The 23,375-nt window shown below is 39.6% G+C and overlaps 1 protein-coding gene across 7 annotated transcripts in view; it reads right to left on the reverse strand.

Moving 5' to 3' along the window:
• Positions 1–23,375, reverse strand: part of LOC146553157 (rho GTPase-activating protein 12-like) — a 61,797-nt gene that overhangs the window by 13,860 nt on the left and 24,562 nt on the right. For all 7 annotated transcript variants that reach the window (XM_085253447.1, XM_085253441.1, XM_085253442.1 and 4 more), the window contains exon 3: positions 688–954. In XM_085253447.1, the coding sequence (XP_085109573.1) occupies positions 688–954 (267 nt within the window). The remainder of the gene's footprint in view (positions 1–687; positions 955–23,375) is intronic.

A 23,375-nucleotide genomic window follows, 5' to 3' on the forward strand; every position in this document is an offset into this window, starting at 1 on the left:
CAGTGATTGATCAGAGGCTGACATGTATGGCAAAAAAAGGAAAAGGACCAGACCCTTTATGATCTCTACTTCTCAGATTCTTACAGCTGCATTTTTACCTGACTTGTAGACTGCTGTCTACTATGTTTCTGCTGATTTTCAAGATAAAAATACCTAAAATGAAAAAAGTATTTGATTTCTGTAATGTTTGTAACAGCTATCTAAAGCATTTTTACAGTACCAATGATGTGATGGGCAGTTTCACGTCACTTTATGTGCTCTTGCTGGGTGTTAAACAATTTGAACTTGCTCCAAACATTTTGATCATCTTACAGGCTTACTCATAGTCCAAGCAGCTGCTTATATTTCTATTTGTTACTGTTTACCAAAATATCTATGGTTACCAAAGTGTCATATATTGCATTTGCAAATCAGACTGGATTCAATGAAACTGCTGCACATTTCACAGCAACACAACTCATTATTAAAATGTATTGTTATCCATCATTTCACATATTAAGCATCTAAAATGATATATCAGTCTAATGTTATGTTTTCATATTTATTCACGAGGCTATGTCACTGCTTGTTAAAACTCAAAGTAATGCATCTTGATACTAGGGCACATGGCTCAGGAAAAGGCAACCCAAAAGTGTTGCCAATGCTCGCGATACTTCACTAACCTCCACTACGGTAAATTGCGTTTACCTCTGAGCTCTCTCCGGTGCTGTGGCTCTCTCCTTGCAAGTTTCTGGTGCTATTGTCCCTGGTTCGAGGTGGCTTCCAGGTCCTCTCCTGGGTGGCGCGATTGTAGTAGAAGTGCCTACCATTCTGGTCCTTATGGGTCTCCCAGTCTCCAACCACATGGAGCGGGGAGGCTGAGGGCAGAGGGGGCTGGGTAGACTGGGTGATCTTCAGTTCCTGGAGGTTGCTGTAGACGGGTGACTCGGGGCGGCCCTGGCCAGAAGACACAGTCTAAGGAAGGGAAAAAAGAAAGAGGGAACTGTGATTCATCTGTGACCGGATGTAAGTCTGTTACATAAAAGTTCCTGGACAGTAAGTGAAGGGGCATGATGTAAAATATTCACAGCTTTCAGGCTGTAAATCACCAGCTGCACGCACAAGCTGGTAGACATTTTCATTTGAAACATTTTAGAACGGCACATACATCAAACAGCTCACCCCCACACTCCATTCCTACAGAGTTTCAAATGAAGTCAATCATTTAATCTTCACAGTAGGTTTGAGGTTTACTCTACTCTCTCAGCTGCACTGGAGCATTGAGTAACTGACTAAAGTCAGAGAGAAATTACAAGCTCTACTTCAAGGCTTTGTGAGCCGTGGAGGAGCAGATCATTGAATGAACTTGGAGAAGGACAAGGGAAGGAAGTTGCTGCTGTTATACAACCGGGAGTGGCAATAACCCATGTCAGGTAGAAAAGAGGAAGTTAAACTAGCTCAAGATGCATCCTAAACACTGGGATGAGAGTTTGTCCAACCTCATCTGAACAACTCTGAACACAGAAAAGGACTGTTACTGGTTACTGGCAAACCCTAATGTGTTGATTGACATTTTTACTTAAAAACTAACAGGATAACTGCTAACGATAAGAATTCCTTTTTAACTTGCATTGTCCCCCCGTACACATCATTCAGAAGAAGAACTTTCTGCAGACAGTGAAAAATGATACTGGCTGGACTGAGCTATTCAAGTTCACAAGGAAAATATGAGTTACGTTTCAGATCCTGTTTTAATTTCAACATGCAGCAATCTGGTCTTGATACTTAAACACTTACAAAAATGTTCCTGTATAACAAGCTGGAAAACCTGACCAACCATGACTCAAATGTTTTTAAGTGTGAGTCTGTAACCGTCACTTTAACCAGTGGCAAACATGATTACAAGTCTAACCTCCTAAGAACGTAAAATATGGTGATATTCAAGTGCCATGTGAACAAGAGAGCTCCTGTTCAGTCAAAGAAGAACATTTCTATTGCTGTGTAGTACAGCTCTGCTCTAATGACAGAGCATCCTTTAAAACCCAGATGAACCAGTGATCCAGTCAATGGGCTTCTTGTCATGATTATTTCATGTTGGCATTACAAAGAAGGAGCGCGGCTGCAGAGCAACAGGGCAGAGAGAGGCATGAATAATGCCAGTGCCCTGAGGCCTCCCAACGTTGGCTCTGTGATGTTTTTATTGCATGGGAATCAATGGGGATGAAATATGCAGGAGCCAAGCAAACAGCTGGAGGTACCAAGGAGAACTTGATATTCCGTAGAAGTGCTAGCTGTTCAATACAGTATCACAGGACCACAATATACATACTGTATCTTATTATATAATTAAAACAGTTTCATCCCTCTATTTGTGAAAACATTTCACAGAAGTCCAAACTTTCTTTAAAAGTTTCTGACCACGCGGGTTATCAAGCAAAGCTCTAGATTTCAAAGTTACAGCCAGCATTCAGTAGAAAGCTTCTGCAATGCTGAGCAAATTTCCACCCATTAATTAAAATGCACGACAAATTACCTCCAGTGGTTGACAAATAGTAAATACGTCATCCTCTTCATGGACTGAAATGGCTCGCGAAAAACGTTTCATCAAACGGATCACTGCCATCGTCCCTGTTTAGTATTTTGAGTGATTTGATTGAAGCTGTCAGTCTGCTTTACTGCATGCAGCGTGCAACACTGGTGACTGTTCTGTGGTCTTCCTGCATAATGCTGCACAAACATGTGATTTAGTGCATGGATCTGTCAAAGGGGAAGTCCTGGTAGTCAATCGACCGTTAAAAAGCCACAGAGGTGGTCGCCCACTTCAGTTTTGGCCACGAAAAACACAGTTTCCTCAAGGCTGCTCGGAAATTTAAGCTTAAGTGGAAAAAAAGACAACTCTGCGAATTCAACAAAGCAGTGTTGTTTTGTTTTTTTCTACTAGCAGTACAGCAACAAGCCACATGCGATCCATGCATGTAATGTAGGTAAAAAAAGGCTATTTTCCTTGATACACAGCAACTATCATGTCTCAGTGCCTTAAGTGCATTTACTTTGTTTCATTTGTTTAATTGAAGCTGGATCAAACGTTAGCTTCACTGCACTTTGGCAGGCCAGAGTCTTCTTTGTTGTTATAAGCTTTTGCAATCGAACGAAGGAGGATATTTAGATGATGGTGATTTTTGTCATTTCTGATTATATGTGATATACATCCACATCCTTTTACTGCTATTACCTTCATGTAAAGACTGCGGCACCCACGGTGTGGGACGGAGAGATTTCGCAGGTCTTTCCTCCCCACTGCTGTCAGACTCCATAATAAAGACTTTAACTGATCAAGCACACACATCCATACATATGCAATAATACTAAGTGCAATAATCCTTTCTGTCATCGTTGTATTTTTACTCAGTTGTATATAGTATTTGTATTTGTATTCTATTTTTATCTTATTGTATATTTATTTTATTTTATTCTACTGTATATAGTATTTTATTTTATTCTATTCTGTACAGTTGTGTACTGTATTTATTCTTATTGTATTCTAATTTTTGCCTCATAACTTTTGCACTGTCCACTTCCTGCTGTGACAAAACAAATTTCCCACGTGTGGGACTAATAAAGGTTATCTTATCTTATCTTATGTAAATGACAATATGCGTGTAACACTCTACATACTCCATCAAATCTGTGCAGGACAAGTAGACACTTTGTGTATTACTGCCAGACCAAAGGGTTGTATTTTTAAAAGAGATGAGAAGTTCTAATGAAACAGAAAACAAGAGTTTGTTTTTGTATCAATTCTGTAAAAACACAAGAATAAAAATCCCCTTCATGCCTGTACCAATCTGAGCATCTCAGGAGTACAGAAAAGAACAACATGCTTATCACCAAAGCTGTATATGCTCTATCAAATAGACCCCTATTATGTAACTAAAGTCTTTACTGCCAGGTTGGCTCATCAAAAATGCACAGGGAGTCTCTTAACTCTGTTAAAGCAGCAGTATATCCCTGAGCAGCTGGTGCTGGACATCTGGTGTTATCAGACTGACCAGCTAATCAATACGGAGCTCTGAAGCCACTGAACATTAAGAGGTTGACCTCTCAGTATGAGGAAGCTGCTCTCTTTGTCAGTACACTGTGCTTTAAGTACAGGTTGCAATGGAGTCAGGTGTCAGCACCTACGCACATTTTCTGCACAGGGATTCCTGCAGTGAAATATCCGAAATAAAGCACTAGAGCTGGGCGATATGAGATTTTTTCATATCACGATATGTTTTTTTCATTTCAGGCGATAACGATATCTATCACGATATAAGCCAAATAACTATATTTGTAAGATTTAAATGTGCCGTTGCTCACAAGTAAAATGTGAAATAATCAGCAGCTTGTTTTTAAATATTTATTTCCCATAATAAGTTCAACAGGGTAGATGTACTTAAGGAACATGAGACTTTTTCAGATAAATAAAGGCAAATATTGCAAACTACACAAAAGACAGCCGCTAAAGCGTTTAAGTTTCAAAATAGAACAAATGAAACAGACTAAATTGTCAATTCCACTTAGAAACAAAGTATTAATTCTAAAAATAAATCTTAGTTTGTTTTACAGAAGAACAGACAAAACTGACTAACTTTTGTCAATATCAAATAAACTGAGAACTAAAAGGAAATTCTCAATCTCTCCTTGTTGTATAGCTTAGCTTTTCAAACAGTTTTAACAGTTACTTTAGTCTGACAAAAGCCGAATGACGAATTAGCGCTTCCAGTCAGAGACTGAGGCTACGTCCACACGTACACGGGTATTTTTGAAAACGGAGATTTTCCGTTTTCGTTTTAAAAATAATCCCGTCCACACATAAAGGCAGAAATGAAGGAAAACGCTGCTATGAACATGCCAAAGCAGCAGGTGGCGCTAGATTCCTAACCGTGCAGAAATGTTGGCCAATCAGAAGTCTAGAAGCCTCGGTGGGAAAAAGTAAACAAAGCTGCGGCATAGAAGCAGAGCCCAGTCGTATGTGTGGACGGACAGTAACTGTGTGTATGTGTAAGCATTTAAACACTGCAGAGAGTAGAATTAACAGTAACAGTATTGTAGAAATTCATTTCACCGAAACAATAACGTGGCGCACAGTGTGACGCATGCACCAGTTTATTGTATTTCCAGACTTGCTTTCGGCACAATTTACAGTGCACGCTACTCTGTTTTTTGTCAGACTTGAAATAGCCGAAATACCTTCACACTACGGAACTTCTATGGCTCTTCCGTTCGACAATCTCTCCGGCATTGGAACCATCATCTGTTTTCTCTTCGGTCACGCTCGGTTGATTTTTCTAGTCGGCACACTCATTTCCTCCATTATGCGCTGGCTCCATTACCCGCTGGCTGCTTCCCAAACAAACACACGTGCGGCTTGGCACTTGTGCTGTACGTAACAAGTGACGCGACGTGACACTGCGGCTGTGATTGGTTCGGCTCTGCGCTACTTTATTTGGATTGGCTGACCTTTTTTTTTTTTTTTTTTTTTTTTTTTAAGAGGACAAGAGCGGCGAGGTCTATCGCGATAGCTTAATTTCTCTATCGAGTAAAAGTTATATCGCGATACATATCGTTATCGTTCTATCGCCCAGCTCTATAAAGCACTCGCTGTGACATTTTTATGAAGCATAAAATTAGGTATTTATGAGTAACCCTAGTGTTTAAAGTGCCATCTTATAATACAGACAATAAGAGGAGAGCTTGTATAATGCATCCGATGCAGCTCAGTGGGTGAACAGCTGATTAAGTTTGCTTTGCCACAATAAATCTGAGCCACTTGCGAGTCAATGCCAGGAACACAGAAACCCTCTACAGTTTACAAGCTGGTAAAAGTGGAAACAAGTGTGGCCTTTGTAGTTATTGCAGGTGGGCTGTGAGAAGTATTTTAGAACAAATGATAAACATTTTTAATGTTTAATTCTTTAATTCTGTCTGAAATGACCATGAACATTTAGGATTAAATAAATTAAAGTAAAACAAAAATAAGGAATCATGGGAAATCAAGCAGGCAAATTAAATTAAGAAGAAAGAACCCATTTTAGTGTGCAGCACTAAAGTTTGGAAATGCTACACTATCAGAAACATTTAACGATGTTTTATGTTCTTCCTTGTGGAGGAAAATCAAATATTTCCCAAAACAAATATTTCCAAATATGACAGTGGTCATTTTCAGAGACGGCACGAACAGAAATCATTAAGAAACCAAACTGTGAGAAGAAAGAGGGTGATCGTGGCTCAAGAGTTGGGAGTTCGCCTTGTAATCGGAAGGTTGCTGGTTCGAGCCCCGGCTTGGACAGTCTTGGTCGTTGTGTCCACCAGTAGGCAATGGGTAAAGTGCCTACTGGTGGTGGTCAGAGGGCCCGGTGGCGCCAGTGTCCGGCAACCACAGCACCCGGTGTACAGGCCACAGTCTGAGCCTGAGGGTTCACTACACAGCAGCAGCAGCAGCCAATTAACAGTTCTGATTGCAGCTCAGCATCTTAATTTCCTATTATAGGCCAGAGCACCGCTTAATGGGTGGGGAAACGAAAGGGACTGAGTGATGCTGCCAGTTCTAAATTTACAGTCTTATCAGCACAGCCTGCAGTCTGAATAATAACCACCCGGCCCAGTGCTATTCAGCTCAGAGATAAACCGCATCAGGACCAGGAAAAACAGAAGAACCTAAGACTCCGCTTCAGGCAGTGAATCCATCAGCGCTAACACTGGAGAGAACTGGCTGCAGATGCTGTTTATATTTAGACTCGTCTGCTGAGAGATTCAGAGCAGTGTGTTCATTTTATGCAAAGTTATCCTGGTTCTCGTAAATATGGGGTCAACTGTAAAACTGCTCAGCTGCTTTTCAAAAACAAATGTCTGGTTTCTAGTCAAATCATTTCAGCAACACTCTGAAAACAGATCAATGTGCAACATTGTGATCATGACTACAAACTGATGATTACAGAGATTATATATATATTAGGCCTGCACAATAAATCGAAAATTTATTGTCATCGCGATATCAGCCTGTGCGATGGGCCCATCGCAAAAGACGGCGTAAACTGCGATAATTGGGTACCTTAAAATGTTTACACACGTGCTTTAAAGAATTTACCAATCAAAGAGACAAAGGTTAAGGTCGCACCGTCCTTTAGGTGGCAGCCTGACAACAAAGTTAAACCTAAAGAGACGTAGCAGTATTGCAGGAGGAATAGGAGGCAGAGGTGTGTCTGTCCACGTTTACCTCTTCTATTTGACACAGATGAACCTGCTCTACCACATACCTGCAGGGATATGGGCCATGCAAACACAAACACACACAGAGGTACTTTGATGTGAATCAAGTGTGCGCGCTTGACTAGTGTGCACACATACAAGTGTGCACATGCACAATCATGCCCACAAAAACAAAAATAGACAGGCCGGCCCTTTCCCTCTTCTACTTCCTTGTCCATTCAGTTTTTTAGTTTCACTGGAGGGGTTTTTCACTGCAGTGCTTTACATGGTCATGTTCGGTGGTTACAGTGTATTGCATAATGTAGTTGGAAGGGTTTTATAACATTTCTTTTTGCACTAATGTAGCTGACGGAAGCAGAAAAACTCCCCATTTTTCTTCACATGTGGGATACAGGTTTCATGTTACAATGGAAAGTTCATGTTTTAATCATTTTTTTGATCCAAACAAAATTACCCATTTACTTTGGGATCAGTGTAGTTACTGGTATACTGGTAAACTTTAATTCATAGCTACATGTGACAGGTGAAACCAGCTAGGAAGCATGACAACACCTGATCGAAACAGGAAGAAAGGAGGCTATGTTAGAGCCGAGCTGATTACATCACAGATACTGCAACGCAGTGAGAACTTTACAGCACGAGCAGTGAACTAAACTTGACATTTTTTCTTCTGTAGGAAGAACACAGAGGGAAAGGGAAACAATAAAAAACACAGAGGGAAGGAGCTTGCAATCAAAAATAACATTTAATGTGTCTGGAAAAGTTACAAAGACACCCGGACAAACCCCATGATTGTAAAACACATGCTCATTGCAGCTTGATGCCTATTTCAGTGTAGTCTGAGGTAATCTCACCAAATATGACCCAACTGAATAATAAAGAACAGCAAACCATGGACAAGCACACAGAAAGGCCTTGAAACACAGGCCCCACCCAAGATAGTTGCACAACCCAAGAGAAGTGACATTCAACAGGAGAAAAGAGCAGACAATGCAGGGACAAAAAGAGAACAGCCTGAGGTGGGTTCAAGACCTGGGTGAACTCAAAATGCCTTCAGTATGTGGTACAGTTACAATGTTGTTTTTAATCACATGCCAAAAAAACAAAACAAAAAGAAAGTATAAATCTGTACTTTTCCCAGCATGCTACAGGATGTTCATTAATATTATTAAAGTCACTGATTTACAGTTATAACTTCAGATACGTGTTCAGTTCCTACAAATGGTCAATCTTATCCTTTTCAACAATACTATCCTACACCTTATAAATATCACATTTACAAATCCATCTTTAACTTAAAAAGGCTTCTTGGTATTTTATTGCAGATAACTGAGCCGTCATCTATATGTCACATTGGTATAAGCAAGGATTGACAAACTTTTATGTACAGTCTCCAAACTCTTCTACCTAAGCTCAGTCTCCTGTCTTTTTCTCAGTGCCACCATCTCCAAGTACACATCATGGCTGGTCTCACCATCAGCTACATTAATAATGTAGGCTTAAAAAAAATTAACAAGTGAAAAATGCTTACTGCAGATTCTTTTATCTTGAGGTAACGTCTCCAAATGACTCATTTCAATTAATTTAACATGATAATAAGAGGGGGGGAAAAAGCTAATACTCACATTTACATAACTGAAACCAGTGAACCTGTGTAGTTTTAAGCATTTTTCCCCAGTGATGTGATTAATTACTAAAACAATGTCAACATTCTGAATCAATTAATTATTTTAAATTATTTATTTATTTTTAAATATGAGTCCCCACTGGGTTAGGTGCTGGATTTAAAAAATATTACAGGGAAATAAGTGGAAAAAATACCTTGTATAATTAATCAGTCAATTAAGGAAGGCCAACTACTTAAACACAGTCCAATGGATAAGGCTGAACGTTATCCAAATATTGATGCCAATCTTTTCCATAGGGAACTAGGGAAATCTCTACAAGCTGATAAACCAGAGAAATTGTGAACATGTTATTTATTTATTTTTTTTCCATCCAATGCAGTAAAGTTCTCACACACATTAATGAGATTCATAAACAGAGGAACAAGTGAGCAGAAACAGGCTTGGTGTTACTCAGGGTCATCTATTCACTCCATGGGCTTGCAGCTGTGCCCACATTAACACATGTGTTCTTCTAATAAAGTCTAAAAATACAATGGGTAATATTTGAAGAGGTGCCTTAGGATAAAGGATGTGGATAGTGTTGTTTTTAAGACTCTGCAGATGCCGATTAATCTTCTAATTTCATGTACCTGACTGGTCACAGCTGATGATGCTAATACTCCAGCACAGCGGTTGGCTGAGAGCTGGAGGGGTCCATTAAGGACAGCTGGCATGTATAAATATTATATATAAAGGTGTGTGTGTGTGTGTGTGTGTGTGTGTGTGTGTGTGTGTGTGTGTGTGTGTGTGTGTGTGTGTGTTTATGTAAGAGGGTAGCAGGCAAGGGGGCAGGTGTGGTCACTGCTCAGGACACATAATACAAATGGATGTGACTTCCGAAGATGTAGATGTAGCTTTCTCCTCCAATCCGGGCTCCAGCAGAGGATTTAATGTTGTTATCTAACACACAGACATCGAGCCAACCATCCTGTTGCCAGGTAGGAAACATTAGATATTTAAAGAGGGATTTTAAGAACAGCTAAGAGAAGTAGTGTTTGTTTAGCCTGGAAAGTGCATTTGTTATCTTGGTTTTGAAAATGTATCAAAAAAAGAAATCCTTTAGACAAAAAGCATAAAAGGGAAAAACCAGATTGAAAAGATGATGTTTTCACTTTCACCACAGAAAAGCAAGCCGTGGTTGAGATTATCCTATTCTGGGCCGCTTCATTGTATCTTAAATAGATAAATGGAGGACTGCATCATAGCAGGCTATCTAAATCACAACTGACTGATGCTGACATCTTGACGCCTGTTATCTCAATCCAGCTCTGTCAATCCAGCCAACACAGATGAGGAGGATGAAGATATGAAGCAAAGATACAGAGACTCTTCCTTATCTGTGCCGTCCTACTGCTCAGCTAATCCCAGTCACAATATCATTCCACAGGCTTAGAGACCAGTTCACTGAATCTGATTCTCAGCCACAATAAACAGAGCACGTTATGAACCTGAGTAGGTTTCCTAAGAACACTAAGCTTGTCCAGAGTCTTTACAAAGTTTTAACTTTTTCCATAAGATTTTGGATTACTGCAAAAAAATAAGGTTTGAGGTAAATAAAACTTTTTGATACATGTGCTGTACTGCAAGATAATCGCACTCTGACGCCACTTTTATAACATGATAACATCAGGCTATCACAACTACTAACCGCCTGTGTTTTCTGTAAAGCCAAATATGCCCAACAACATCTTTAGCCTTAGCATTTTTTTTCAAACAATATTTGAAAATCTCTAAAACTTGAATCAACTGCAAATCTTACTCATATTACCACAGTAGGCAAACTAAAAGAGCCCAGATTGAGATGTGGGAACTCAAATCCAGGTGTTCACACTCAGGTCTGCTCCACTCTATTTAAACTACCCATTTAACTTAAGACGCTACAGCACAGTGGACTGGATCTACTTTTATCAATCTGTTTTGCATTTATAAATGAACACACTCTCAGGCCTGAAGCAACAGTTTCCTACTGTTTGGTGCTTTTAAAAAAACTTTATTAGCACAGCTGGGCATTAAATGCTTTGCTTAAAGACTCATTTAAGTGGTGACGCATGGTTCACGAAAGAGAGAGAGTTTCTGGCCTATTTTCAATAATTTTTTTAACCTCATTATCTTCTGGTTACAAGACCACTACTATTCCAGCTGGCCTTAAAAAGCTTCAGCCACAGAGTTGCCTTAAAAAGCTAAAAAGCAAACAAAGCAGTTATTATGAGTCATTTTTTAAGGAAAGATTCTTAATTAATTCAACAAATTTCTGCACTGTTCTCTATTATGTATGATTTACGTGTGAAATTCTGGTGACTTTATCTCAATAAGGTGGTTTCACACAGTGTGTCCCAGTGCCAACCCTTTCCTTCGAATAGCTTGTGTGATGCACAGCAGCAGGCTGCTGCTATGCTGAACAAATCACTTATGCGCCTTTAAATTAACCAAATTTCAACCCTGACAGTGAACTGTGAAAACTGCCCATGCAGACACTCTGAATGAGTCATGTCATTAGCATATATCAGTCAACTATAAATTGCAAATTTGAGCTTGTTTTGGGAATGTGTCCTTCCATGTAGATATGTGAGGTGTGGGTTTTAACTGGTTTTCACATAGCTTGTTGTTGGCAGTCAGTGTGTTTAAATGAACTTTAAACCTGCATTCCTGTTAATTGCTGCCAGGGGCTGACTCCCGTGATTGTGAAAAGACCACAGAAGGTCAATGGGAAAATGGCCCCAGCCCAGACTTCTGTTCCTGATGAACTTGTGGGCTTAGTCACTCCTTTAGGGTCATAATGAATAAAACATTTTCCAAACGTATTGTTTAGGTAATTGTTTATGTTAGAAAGGAGGTTAATCAGGGGTATTTTCATTGGCTAATGACCTGTATGACATGACCATGAAACAAAGCAAACGGAGAATGTAACATCACATTTGCAGGGGGGAGATGAAATGAAAATCAAAAGAATCTATAGTATTTTTTTTAGTTAACATAGATAAAAAAAAACAAAACAAAAAAAACAAAAACATAACATCCCCCTCCCCCCAAAAAGAAACATATACATCTGCTGTATATGCCTCGCTCACCAAATCACAACTATTCATACAAGCACTTTTTTCTACAGTTTTCTCTATCTATAATTTACATTTATTCGTACTCCAATGACCACATGAGCTACAGCCCAGCCATTATTGAGGAAATAGGACATACATATACACATACAAAGGCTACGATCATTACAGTAAGATGATGTAAACACGGCTTAGCTTTACTATGGGTTTCTTACACAAGCTGTACAGAACTATTAAAGATTCTTAGTTAAGCTCATTTGGGGGAAAAGTGCAGTTTTTCCTGCAGAAAATTAAACCCCTGAAAATTCTGCCTTTGTTGGTGCTATAATGGATCGCAAGTCAAAACCTTTATAATTTATTTCAGTGGTTTTCTGCCAAGATAGACTTTTTGTGGTTAACGTAACAAATGCAGAAATGTCAGGGACAAAGCAAGCGGAGGTGGAGACAGCTACACTGACGAAAACATTTACTCGTCAATGCCAGCAGCAGAAAATGTCAACAGAGCTGCCCATACAGCATGCCAAACATTTCCTGCTGAACTGAAAATAGGAAAATGTGGTTTAAAGGGTTAGGGAGACAGTACAAGAGGACACCTGCAGCTTCGTGCACCTGTCTGATCCTTTCTCTCAGCTTTTTAGGCCTTTTTTGTAGAACCGTTTATCACCTGTGCAATAACTCAATTTATGGACCCCTCAGTCTTTTATCAAGCAAAAACTGACAAGCACATGCAAAATCAAGCTTCACTGTGTGTGTGTGTGTGTGTGTGTGTGTGTGTGTGTGTGTGTGTGTGTGTGTGTGTGTGTGTGTGTGTGTGTGTGTGTGTGTGTGTGATTTACACCATTATAAATGAGTGTTCCGCAGACGGAGATTATCATTTTCTCGTAGTCAAGATAAACGTCTGACGTGCCATCAGGCTGTTGAAAGCAAACGAAGTCTTTAATTCACTGTCAGATACTGTTTAACCTCAGTGTGGCTGCAGCAGAACTCTGAATTGATTTGTGAGTGATGAGGCAGATGGCTGTGCATGTGTGTGCGCACTGTTGTTGTAGTAATCCCTCGGCGACAGGCAGGACACGTTCGGTTTATTTCCCATTCAGCAGCAGAACATCAGAGAACATTAACGGGACACAGCCTGTTCTTCAACTAGAGTCCACTAAAACAACAATCACAACACATCTATCACAATTTGATCACATAAAACAACCAGTATGTAAACTATATAAACATATAATTCCCTTAAAATGCTCACAGTTAACCATGAATCAGACACGTTTCCAGCCTGGTACACTGTTCTAGTCGACATGGGTAATTCTCTGCTTTATGAAACTATGTGGGGTTAACACAGCCCAAAAGCCCATCCAAGAAATGTGTGCTTAGATCTTCTCAGCAGATTAAATTCTAGCACTATTTTATTTTTATGTTAGCAGTAATCAACAGGTATCTCTGTCCATGTGATATACAAATACCATCTATGGTTGCCTTTCACAAGCCAAGTCACCTAAGCTAGCTTTGTTTATAGCATTCCACCTTCTTATGCCAACACTGTAACATCTGGCTTTGTAAAACAAAGATAGTAAACGCCACACTTTCACTTGAAAGGTAAATATACCATCTGTAAACACAGGTGAAAGGTCAGTCTGAAAAACCTTACATTTTTCATTTCCAACTAACATAAATCACTTTAACTTTTTTTTGAACACCAAAACTTATTACAACCTTAAAAAAAGCTAAAAATAAAGAGACATAAAATTTGATAAACCACTGAATACTGTACAGCCACGCTGTACACATTTTGTCTGATCTTATTATTAGACAGACACAGCTTCACTGTTGTGCACTCTGACCCAGCTGGGCACACTAAAACATTAAAAAACAAATCCAGACAGGACTGGGTATTATTTCTTCAAACACTGACTGGGGTCCTTCAAGCAGTCCAAATGTGTTGGGTGTCCATTCACTGACATTGAATGAAGCTATGCATCCATTAACCCAGACAACAGTGACAGACCACAGCCATGAAGCACTTGATTCAGCAAGAGTGAAGATAAAGAGGCTTGGAGGGGAGCTGCAATTATCTAAGTAGACTTTATTCAGTCAAAGCTAAATGGCTGACAATAAACAGAAAACAGAAACAATACTGAATACTTACAAAGCTAACTGAAATAAAAGAAAAACATGCATGAAACAGTTAAAATGTCAGTTAAATTTACCAACACAGGAAGCCTGAGAACGCATCAATACATACATTTCTTTGAGACTATTATACTGATCCGTCAGTCAGTGGCCTTAAGCGTTGTTTGTCTTGTAATACAGAGTTGGAGTAATTTATTTTATTTATTTATTTTTTAAATACGACACTTCCATATAAATATTCACATATCCATCCATACTGTTCATCCATACTAGGCTGCCTTCATTTACCACGCACATCCAGAGACACTTCACTGAATAACTCAGTGATCGAATCCTCTGATTAGTAAATGACCCACTCTACCTCCCGAGTCAAAGTTTTCCCAGAGGGCAGGAAGTCCTTCAACAATCTCACTGGGAATTCCTTGTTTCATGGGTAATGACTGCAATCCCTGTCACACATGGACTTCAATAGTTATCTACAGTTCACCAAATACTCAGTATTACATCATATCTATTATGAACTTCTTAAATTTTGTCCCAATGAATATTAAAAAAAACTGACCGTTAAACAAAAATAACAAATAACAATTAACTTAAAAAAAACCAAAAAAACCCAATATATAATCCACTCACAAATGGGGTCCCCGGTTTTCTTATATTTCACAATGTTAATACAGCCTTATACGGCTTTAGCCTTCTATAACATACGTGTGATGCTAGACACTCTATGAAACCAAAATGTACATTAATAAAACCAGGCCATCTGAGATAGAAACAACACGGAGCTTTAAAACGTATAAGATTTTTAAAAGTGAACATTAAATAGTTCTATTTAGCTGATTGCAGGAAAGAGCCAAAAGTATTTGGATCTTTTTTTTTTACTATTGGTTTTATCATCTGATGGCAATCTATAGACTAAATGATACATGAAAACAGTCATCATGAGAATCAGCCACAATTAAAATAGCAGCCTCTCTACTAGAATACAAAGGTTGAATCAGAACAGTTCTCTCATACTAAAAATATAAAAATCCGTCATTGGTCATAAACCTAAAGACTTCCTGGAACAACTGCAGAGGTCAGAAGAGCCTCTAGAATCACAAACACAATGCTAACACTGATATAAAAACCTTGAGGTCATTACAAACAACTGTTTTCTATCTCAGGAGTCATAAAAAACAAAAACTACTTTCTTCCGTTATACATCGACAACGTCTCTAAAGTCAAACATGTGGGTGAGAAATCAATTGGAGATAGGGCTGATTAAAGAGGCGGTGTTCAGACTAAAGCTACATCAAAGACTACCTACATACTGTAAGATGACTCAATATTGCCACTAAAGTACAATATTAAAGTCACATAAAAGGACATCTATGGGCAAACATGAGATGAAAGTAATAACTAACCAGATGCAAACATTTCAGGGCTGAGACAAAAGATAGAGGACAAAATAGTAGGAGGAAGACGATGATTCACAAAGAAAAACAAACATGAAACATTAATATCTTAAATAAACTGGAGATTCAATGCATAAAAAACATTAAAGAAATCTAAAAGAGCTATAGATGTAATGGGCACTAAATGCAGTGGACCTCAATAATGAGTGGGCACCGGAAAAAGAGTGAGTCATGTCTGAGACGTGACAAATGTGGCCTTTTCACTGGCAGCACACCCCCCAGAAAACAACAAGGCAGCACACAGAAGTTTAAGGATTACTGTAAATCAGAGGAAAATACTGCAGAGGTGCGGGGGCTTATGTTATAGCAGCACCATATAATACCATTTGTTCCTTTCCTCTTCCGCACAGACTTTATTTCAGTGACACATTTGCGCAAAACAAATCTGTCATCACCACCTGATTACCAGAACGCCCGTCAGCGTGGACTAAAAATAGGTTCAGAAGCTGATAAAAATTATCTGTGATATTTTTTCAGATGTCCAGACAACAGGCACAGAGGGTAGACATTCGATAGGGCACAGTGCTCCATGACTAAAACATCTGGAACAAAACACACCAAATCAAGTATAAACCAAATCATATCAGGTCAGTTTCAACTTCACTTTCCATTTCTCAGACAGATCTGCAGTGGTTAAATGTAATAAACAGCCTGCATTTAAGAGGTCATTACATCTTTGGCCTGATTAGGTTAACTAGGTTACTGGACTGCCATGTAAATAGGACATTCTTATGGAAAAACCTAAACTGGCTTTATTTAGAAAGCCAAGAGTCACACACATCTCTCTGACTCTAACTTGGACTGAACATATAGAACAGCATCCACTCTTCGTCTACTGTTAATGTAGACACAGTAGTTCGGCGCTAGCTTTTAAGTAGTATTGACCTTTCCAGATTATGTAGCGAATCATCAAATCAATACTTGCTTAAACTTTTATTTTTTTTTGTTATTTTATTTATATATATGGTTTAAACGGGTGGGTTTATGTTTTCGAACCTTCAAGTTTAAATGTGCAGTGTAAACAAACTGACCTCAATTTACTTGGAAATGTCTTGCAAACAATCTGTTCTTCATACTCAACACAAAAATAAAATACATGGTCAAGAAAAAATGTCCACTCACAACACAAACATGAGGTCATGATGTCAAAGAGAGAGGATGACTATTATATATTATCATCAGGGTCAAAAAGCTTCAGCTGTTTGAGTATCTAAATCCCAGCCATGTGCTTCTCAAACCTTCGGTTTACGAGATGTAGCCAACCAGAAGAGAGCTGACTTAAAGAAAGTGGAGTGAAAAACAGAGAGAGAAAGAACTAAGGAGCTGCACCAAGGCCATTATAAGGTGAATAGAGTGAACTGTGAACCCTGCAAAGCTACTTTAGCAGAGCCTTAAATAAAACCATGAAGCTAGAAACTATGTTCAGCTTAAACTCACTGTGCTTTTAAAAGCAAATATAAATTAAGTGCATTTCCTGATATACATTTATATACATATTTATACATATACATCATTAGCCATAAATATTATAATATAGGGCAATGACCTTATTATGTTTCTGAGATGGTTTGATAGTTTGTGCCATTTACACAAAATGAAGCTGGAATGACCTGAAGTGAAGTGAAATTAATGATCTATAACTGATAGGAATTCACCATGAGACCACTCCATGCCTTTAGGTCCAGTGAGCCAGTTAAACACTGCATTATAGCTAGCGAAGGGGCCAATAATTGTGTGGCAGAAAAGTTAAGCAGCAGCATCCAACGACAAAATGACAGAGCAATTAGGAAACCTCGGTGTAATTAAGCTCAACAATGCGCCCAAATGCTCCCTCCGAAGTCTTTTTACAAGGTCAACGACAGTGCAGAGTAATTGGTGGAGAGTAATGAGAAAATAAATGTACAACTAGAGCAATCAGTCCAAGGATACAACACATACTCCCCAAATCAGATGCAGAGGCAGAAATAGAAACAACCTGATAACTGCTGGGAAGACACAATGAAACTGCAGTTTAGTTTAAATGCTGTTTTTTTTACTGAGATTGAGTCCATATAGGTTGGCCTGCCACAGTTCCTGCTGAAGCCTCACTAATCATCATCGTCATGTATCCCAGATAAGAAACCACTGAACTTTGGTGGCTGTAGCTCAGGTGGCAGAGCAGGTCAGCCACTAATCAGAAGGTCGGTGGTTCGATCCCAGGCTGCATGCCAAATATCCTTGGGCAAGATACTAACCCCGTGTTTGCCTACTGGTGGTGGTCAGAAGGCCCGGTGGCGCCAGTGTCCGGCAGCCTCGCCTCTGTCAGTGCGCCCCAGGGCAGCTGTGGCTACAATGTAGCTTGCCATCGCCAGTGTGTGAATGTGTGTGTGAATGGGTGCATGACTGAATGTAGTGTGAAGCGCTTTGGGGTCCTTAGGGACTAGAAAAGCGCTATACAAATGCAGACCATTTACCATTTTTTTCTTTGGAAAACAGGCCAACATAACAGATTTGCTCTTAAAAAGGAAACTGCAACAGTTTTTAAAAAATGTTCTCTTTTTATGTTTCCTTTACTATTAATGGGAGAAAGCTGTCGTTTTTCAGTAAAGTAATAAATCATTTTCTCATCTGATGAGGTGGTTTCACAAGTTGATGTGGTCAAAGATTTTGAATATCAGCACAAAAACATCTTCTGTTTTGTAATCCTTCCATCACTCTGTGCATTTTTCCTAGCTCATTTTTCACACTCTGTTCACCACAGAGCTGTGTATCGACCTGCTTTTACACACATTCAAGAGGTGTGGTGAAGAGCGAGAAAGGGAAAAAAAAAATATATATATATACCCTCAGATTCTTCTCCCCTCCTCCAGGCTACAGAGATGAGGCCACGAGTCCCAGTTTCCTCACAGAATCATGCCTCAACAGCACACCTCTTTATGGAGGAGGAGGAGAGTAAAGGCCAGGTATGAAGAAGAAAGAGTCAGGAAAAAAGATCCCTCTGGCTAAGTACAATCCTGTAGTCAGCCCGTAGCATGCCAAAACTCCTTTTAAAAATTACTTTGTGGGAGAAACTTGTGGAGAAAAACGAGACAGACGGTGAATGTAGTGATTTGCTAAAGTAATTAAAACTTCTATAGAATAGTAATTAAGGTGAAATAGGCCTTCAGAATGTTATAATGTTAAAAAAAACAAAAACAAACAAAGATATCTTTGGTTTCTCTGACCGAACATGATGTAATAACAATGATCATGGAAGTAAATGAGGCTCTATCCTCAATTATCATTTATTGACACCGACTATTATACAATGATCATCTCATTATAAAAGAATACACTTTGCAAGCTTGGGTCCTTTTATGTACGTTGCTGTTAACAACCATCTAAACACTGATGCAAACAAAGCACCCTTGCCTAAAAAAGGCCGCATTAGCGGAGGACCCCACTACAGGTCAATGGCCCAACTAAACAACAGAAACTGCTCAGGAACAACTCAAGGAACATTATAAAGAGACCACACGACTGAGCTCGGCTTCAAAGTCCAGAGATCCAGTCTAAATTAACATTCAACCCATCTTGAAATTCAGAGGACTCAAAGGATCTGCTGGTTCAGGGCTAGGCTGGCTGCATGAGGGGGCCAAACGTAAACATTACTTTTAATGTTGCAGGTGACCAGTGTAGCACACATCTAGAGCATCCCCATAACAATATTTGTGCTGTTAGAAAACTAAAATATCGAGAAATCCTTTTATACATTGACCTCTTTGATTCCTAACAGGTAACTTTTTACTCACCTGTTAAAAACTAGGCTGAGCAAGGTGGCAAAACCCGGCAGTGACAGCTAACAAGCAAATAAGTCCACCAGATGCCATGTTGTGAAACTAGAGTTTGGGAATGCAAAGCAGGCTAAAGAAAAATAATATTTGATATTCAGAAAAGCTGCCCTGCTAGAATAACCGTAGGTATTATAGTGAAGTTGTGGTAGGAAATGACAAAAAAGGAGTGGAAAATTGCATTGCACAGGTGCTGTAAACCACTGTAGCTTGTCTTCAAAATCACTCCTGGCAGTTTTCCATCTACTCCGGGGAAGGGGTGAAGCAACGTGGAGAGAGAGAGGAGCAGCCTGCTGGCTGTGATTATTTCAATGACCATGCAAATTCTGCAAGGTCACTGTGATAGGCAAGCAGGGAGGCAGAGACATAAAAGGAGAGGGGGAAAAACATCTACAATTTTATAAGGAGCTTGTAGAAAACTGCACACTGGTATAAGTCAAACATGTTATAACACAACAAAAGTAAAGACGTGGTAATGAGCTAAGAAAAAAAGATTTTGTAAAGGAAAGCTATAGCAAGCTCCAAATCTATTACAAACTACCAAAGAATACTTTTTCTCCCCATATGAGAGATACTACAAATCTTAACATTTGTGGACAGTTTGTTTTGTTCTTAACATTAACAATGAATGAAATTCTAAGAACACTGCGGTGTAAGTTAGTTTTGTCCATGAACAATAAACGGTGGAATATCAGCTTCCTGCAATTGTGACTTCCTTTTGACAATCTTAACTAAAAACATCTGACTGTGTTCTAGAAATCTGCACAATAAAGCAGTCGAAAGACAAAGTTTAACAACGAACTTCTTAGGTAGATGTTCAGCAGCATTGACCCTAATGTTTTGCAAGTCATGTCAAATTTTGGTCGTTTTGACTACCCCTCATCCTTTATGATTATAATGTAAAGTTACTGATAAGCTTGGGAAATATGCAAAATTTCAACAAAGCCAGATGGGGCAAAGAACATTTACTTGCAGATACTGCGTGTGAAACCTCTATGATAGGCTCTCAGTACAATCGAAAGGTGTTTGTATACAGCTACAGTAAGCAGAAAAGGGTTAGCTAATTTACAGCTGAGAGTTTGCTTACGCTTTGCCACATCAGTAGTTCACAATTCTTTGCTTTAAGAATGCACTGACATTTAAAAGGAGCAGTGGCAACAACGACAAGAACAACAGCTTAACTTTAATGTTTATTTTAGCAATCAGGCCATTTACTTCTTTGATTTCAGCTTGGTGTGAAAGTCTTTGCAGCTTGCAGCTATTGTTCATGGCCTTACTAATTTCCTATTCCCTGCCCTGAACCTCATTGTGAGCTTACCTCCTCACATGTGTGACAGCTATGATGCAGATGAAGATGATGATAACCGAGCTGATGGCAACTTGTTGAATGACACATTTTTTTTCATGCCTGAACACAATTTTTAATCCGTCTGTTTTCTCTCGTGTGTGGTTATTTGTCTTCATGTACAGGAGATGAACAATTTCCACAAGTAGGGATGGGTATCGAAACCCGGTTCTTGTTGAGAACCGGTTCCCACCGTTTCAATTCCTTGGAATTGTTTGCCATTTTGCAAACGATTCCCTTATCGATTCCAGTCGCCCCGAATTTAAAAAGAAGAATCGATAAAGAATCGAATCGTTAAACAGAATCGAAAATGGAATCGGAATCGTGAAAATCTTATCAATTCCCATCCCCAGTCACAAGAAAGTTGGAGGCTGGAGAGGTTGATGGTGAAGAAGTTAATCATTCTGCCTTTCACACCCAAGACCCAAGTTTGAGTCATATGCATCATACAGTGGGGCAAAAAAAGTATTTAGTCAGCCACCGATTGTGCAAGTTCCCCCACCTAAAATGATGACAGAGGTCAGTAATTTGCACCAGAGGTACACTTCAACTGTGAGAGACAGAATGTGAAAAAAAAAAATCCATGAATCCACATGGTAGGATTTGTAAAGAATTGATTCGTAAATCAGGGTGGAAAATAAGTATTTGGTCGATAACAAAAATACAACCCAATACTTTGTAACATAACCTTTGTTGGCAATAACAGAGGTCAAACGTTTACTATAGGTCTTTACCAGGTTTGCACACACAGTAGCTGGTATTTTGGCCCATTCCTCCATGCAGATCTTCTCGAGAGCAGTGATGTTTCGGGGCTGTCGCCGAGCAACACGGACTTTCAACTCCCGCCACAGATTTTCTATGGGGTTGAGGTCTGGAGACTGGCTAGGCCACTCCAGGACTTTCAAATGCTTCTTACGGAGCCACTCCTTTGTTGCCCGGGCGGTGTGTTTTGGATCATTGTCATGTTGGAAGACCCAGCCTCGTTTCATCTTCAAAGTTCTCACTGATGGAAGGAGGTTTTGGCTCAACATCTCACGATACATGGCCCCATTCATTCTGTCCTTAACACGGATCAGTCGTCCTGTCCCCTTGGCAGAAAAACAGCCCCATAGCATGATGTTTCCTCCCCCATGCTTCACAGTAGGTATGGTGTTCTTGGGATGCAACTCAGTATTCTTCTTCCTCCAAACACGACGAGTTGAGTTTATACCAAAAAGTTCTACTTTGGTTTCATCTGACCACATGACATTCTCCCAATCCTCTGCTGTATCATCCATGTGCTCTCTGGCAAACTTCAGACGGGCCTGGACATGCACTGGCTTCAGCAGCGGAACACGTCTGGCACTGCGGGATTTGATTCCCTGCCGTTGTAGTGTGTTACTGATGGTGACCTTTGTTACTTTGGTCCCAGCTCTCTGCAGGTCATTCACCAGGTCCCCCCGTGTGGTTCTGGGATCTTTGCTCACCGTTCTCATGATCATTTTGACCCCACGGGATGAGATCTTGCGTGGAGCCCCAGATCGAGGGAGATTATCAGTGGTCTTGTATGTCTTCCATTTTCTGATGATTGCTCCCACAGTTGATTTTTTCACACCAAGCTGCTTGCCTATTGTAGATTCACTCTTCCCAGTCTGGTGCAGGTCTACAATACTTTTCCTGGTGTCCTTCGAAAGCTCTTTGGTCTTGGCCATGGCAGAGTTTGGAGTCTGACTGTTTGAGGCTGTGGACAGGTGTCTTTTATACAGATGATGAGTTCAAACAGGTGCCATTCATACAGGTAACGAGTGGGGGACAGAAAAGCTTCTTACAGAAGACGTTACAGGTCTGTGAGAGCCAGAGATTTTCCTTGTTTGAGGTGACCAAATACTTATTTTCCACCCTAATTTACGAATAAATTCTTTACAAATCCTACCATGTGGATTCATGGATTTTTTTTTCACATTCTGTCTCTCACAGTTGAAGTGTACCTCTGGTGCAAATTACTGACCTCTGTCATCATTTTAAGTGGGGGAACTTGCACAATCGGTGGCTGACTAAATACTTTTTTTGCCCCACTGTATTTTCACACATAATTTACTTTTAATACATTATCATTCTAAAATATGTTACACAGTTAGTTAGTGCCTAACCCCAATCACAGACCACGTCGGGTTCTTTAAAGCTCAGTTTTCTGGATTACCATGATGAATTGTCTCCACTTTGCAACAACTATCTAGTTGTCAATGTGGTGAGTAAAAACTACCTCATAACTGAATAGCCTTTGCTATTAGCCAGCCTTCAGCTACTGGTGCACTGCTACTGCCAAGTGTCATAGTAAACGTAGAACAACTAACCTGAAATTAACTGTCATGAAATCCTTATCCAGCTTTTTAAGTCAGGATTGGACTAATATCTGATGGAAATATCAGTGCGTCCTCAGTCTGAATCTCTTTCTCACATGTTTTGGGGATTTCTTCTGGGGGGGAAAGAAATATGTCTTTGTTGTGCCCCTCAACTACAAGTCTGGGTAAAAATGAATCATATTTTTAGTAACATTTTTCTGTCTGCACACATTTTATCTCCAACCATGCAGGTAGTCAAAGCTGCAGAGATTTGCACAGTGGAAAGATTTAAGTGTCCCGCTCGACACTTCCCTGATGCACTTACTCTAATACAATGTGAAGTAGAGCAAGAACTACAAG

The sequence above is a fragment of the Mchenga conophoros genome, linkage group LG18 (genome assembly GCF_057382185.1).
Source record: "Mchenga conophoros isolate Kocher_MC1m ecotype Shallow Benthic linkage group LG18, M_conophoros_male_GT1.1, whole genome shotgun sequence".
NCBI lineage: Eukaryota > Metazoa > Chordata > Actinopteri > Cichliformes > Cichlidae > Mchenga > Mchenga conophoros.